Here is a 606-nt window from a genome sequence, read left to right as displayed (position 1 = left end):
TCCCTACACAGGTAAATTACTATTTGAGGTGTCACAGTTAAATTACAGTTTAGGTAAACTTAGACAAAAGACCGTTCATATCTGTACAAGTTTCATTCCTGACTTCAGTGAGTTTTGAGTTTGGCCCCCAATCTTCAAGGAAGAATTATAAATTATATCAAAAGATAGCCAAGTCATAACTTATCATAACTTTCTTGAAAGCAACAGTACTTTTGAAAAGTTGGCTTCAAGTGTTTAGGATAAGCTGCCGCTATTTGTCTTTTACAGCCACTGGTAACTGCAGTAAAAGGTCCAATGGCAAAAGTTAAGACACACAGCTTGTGTACTGCTTGTTCCACTTGCTTAGTCTGCGTAGAGTTGCATAGGTGCCTGCTTTTCCCCAGGAGAAATGGGACCACTGAATTTCATTTATCTGTTATACAAATCATTATACCGAGTAAATACGGCACAAAGAAATCATCAAATACCGAAGTGAGCATGATCATTTTAACAACATTGTATAAATAAATGTTTCTTTACTATAAGGTCTGTGCAAACCCATTTGCATATGAATGCCTAAACCAATACCTTATCCAATGTTCACAATATCAAGTAAAATACCGCTCT

At 36.1% G+C, this 606-nt stretch overlaps 1 protein-coding gene across 1 annotated transcript in view; it reads left to right on the top strand.

Annotated features, from left to right (window-relative positions):
- MXRA5 (matrix-remodelling associated 5) overlaps positions 1-606 on the top strand; it is a 16,823-nt gene that overhangs the window by 12,401 nt on the left and 3,816 nt on the right. The window contains exon 6 of the mRNA XM_010133192.1: positions 1-11. Within this exon, the coding sequence (XP_010131494.1) occupies positions 1-11 (11 nt within the window). The remainder of the gene's footprint in view (positions 12-606) is intronic.

This window comes from Buceros rhinoceros, unplaced genomic scaffold (genome assembly GCF_000710305.1).
Source record: "Buceros rhinoceros silvestris isolate BGI_N320 unplaced genomic scaffold, ASM71030v1 scaffold2463, whole genome shotgun sequence".
In the NCBI taxonomy this organism is placed as follows: Eukaryota; Metazoa; Chordata; class Aves; order Bucerotiformes; family Bucerotidae; genus Buceros; species Buceros rhinoceros.
This window is presented reverse-complemented; position numbering and strand designations above follow the sequence as displayed.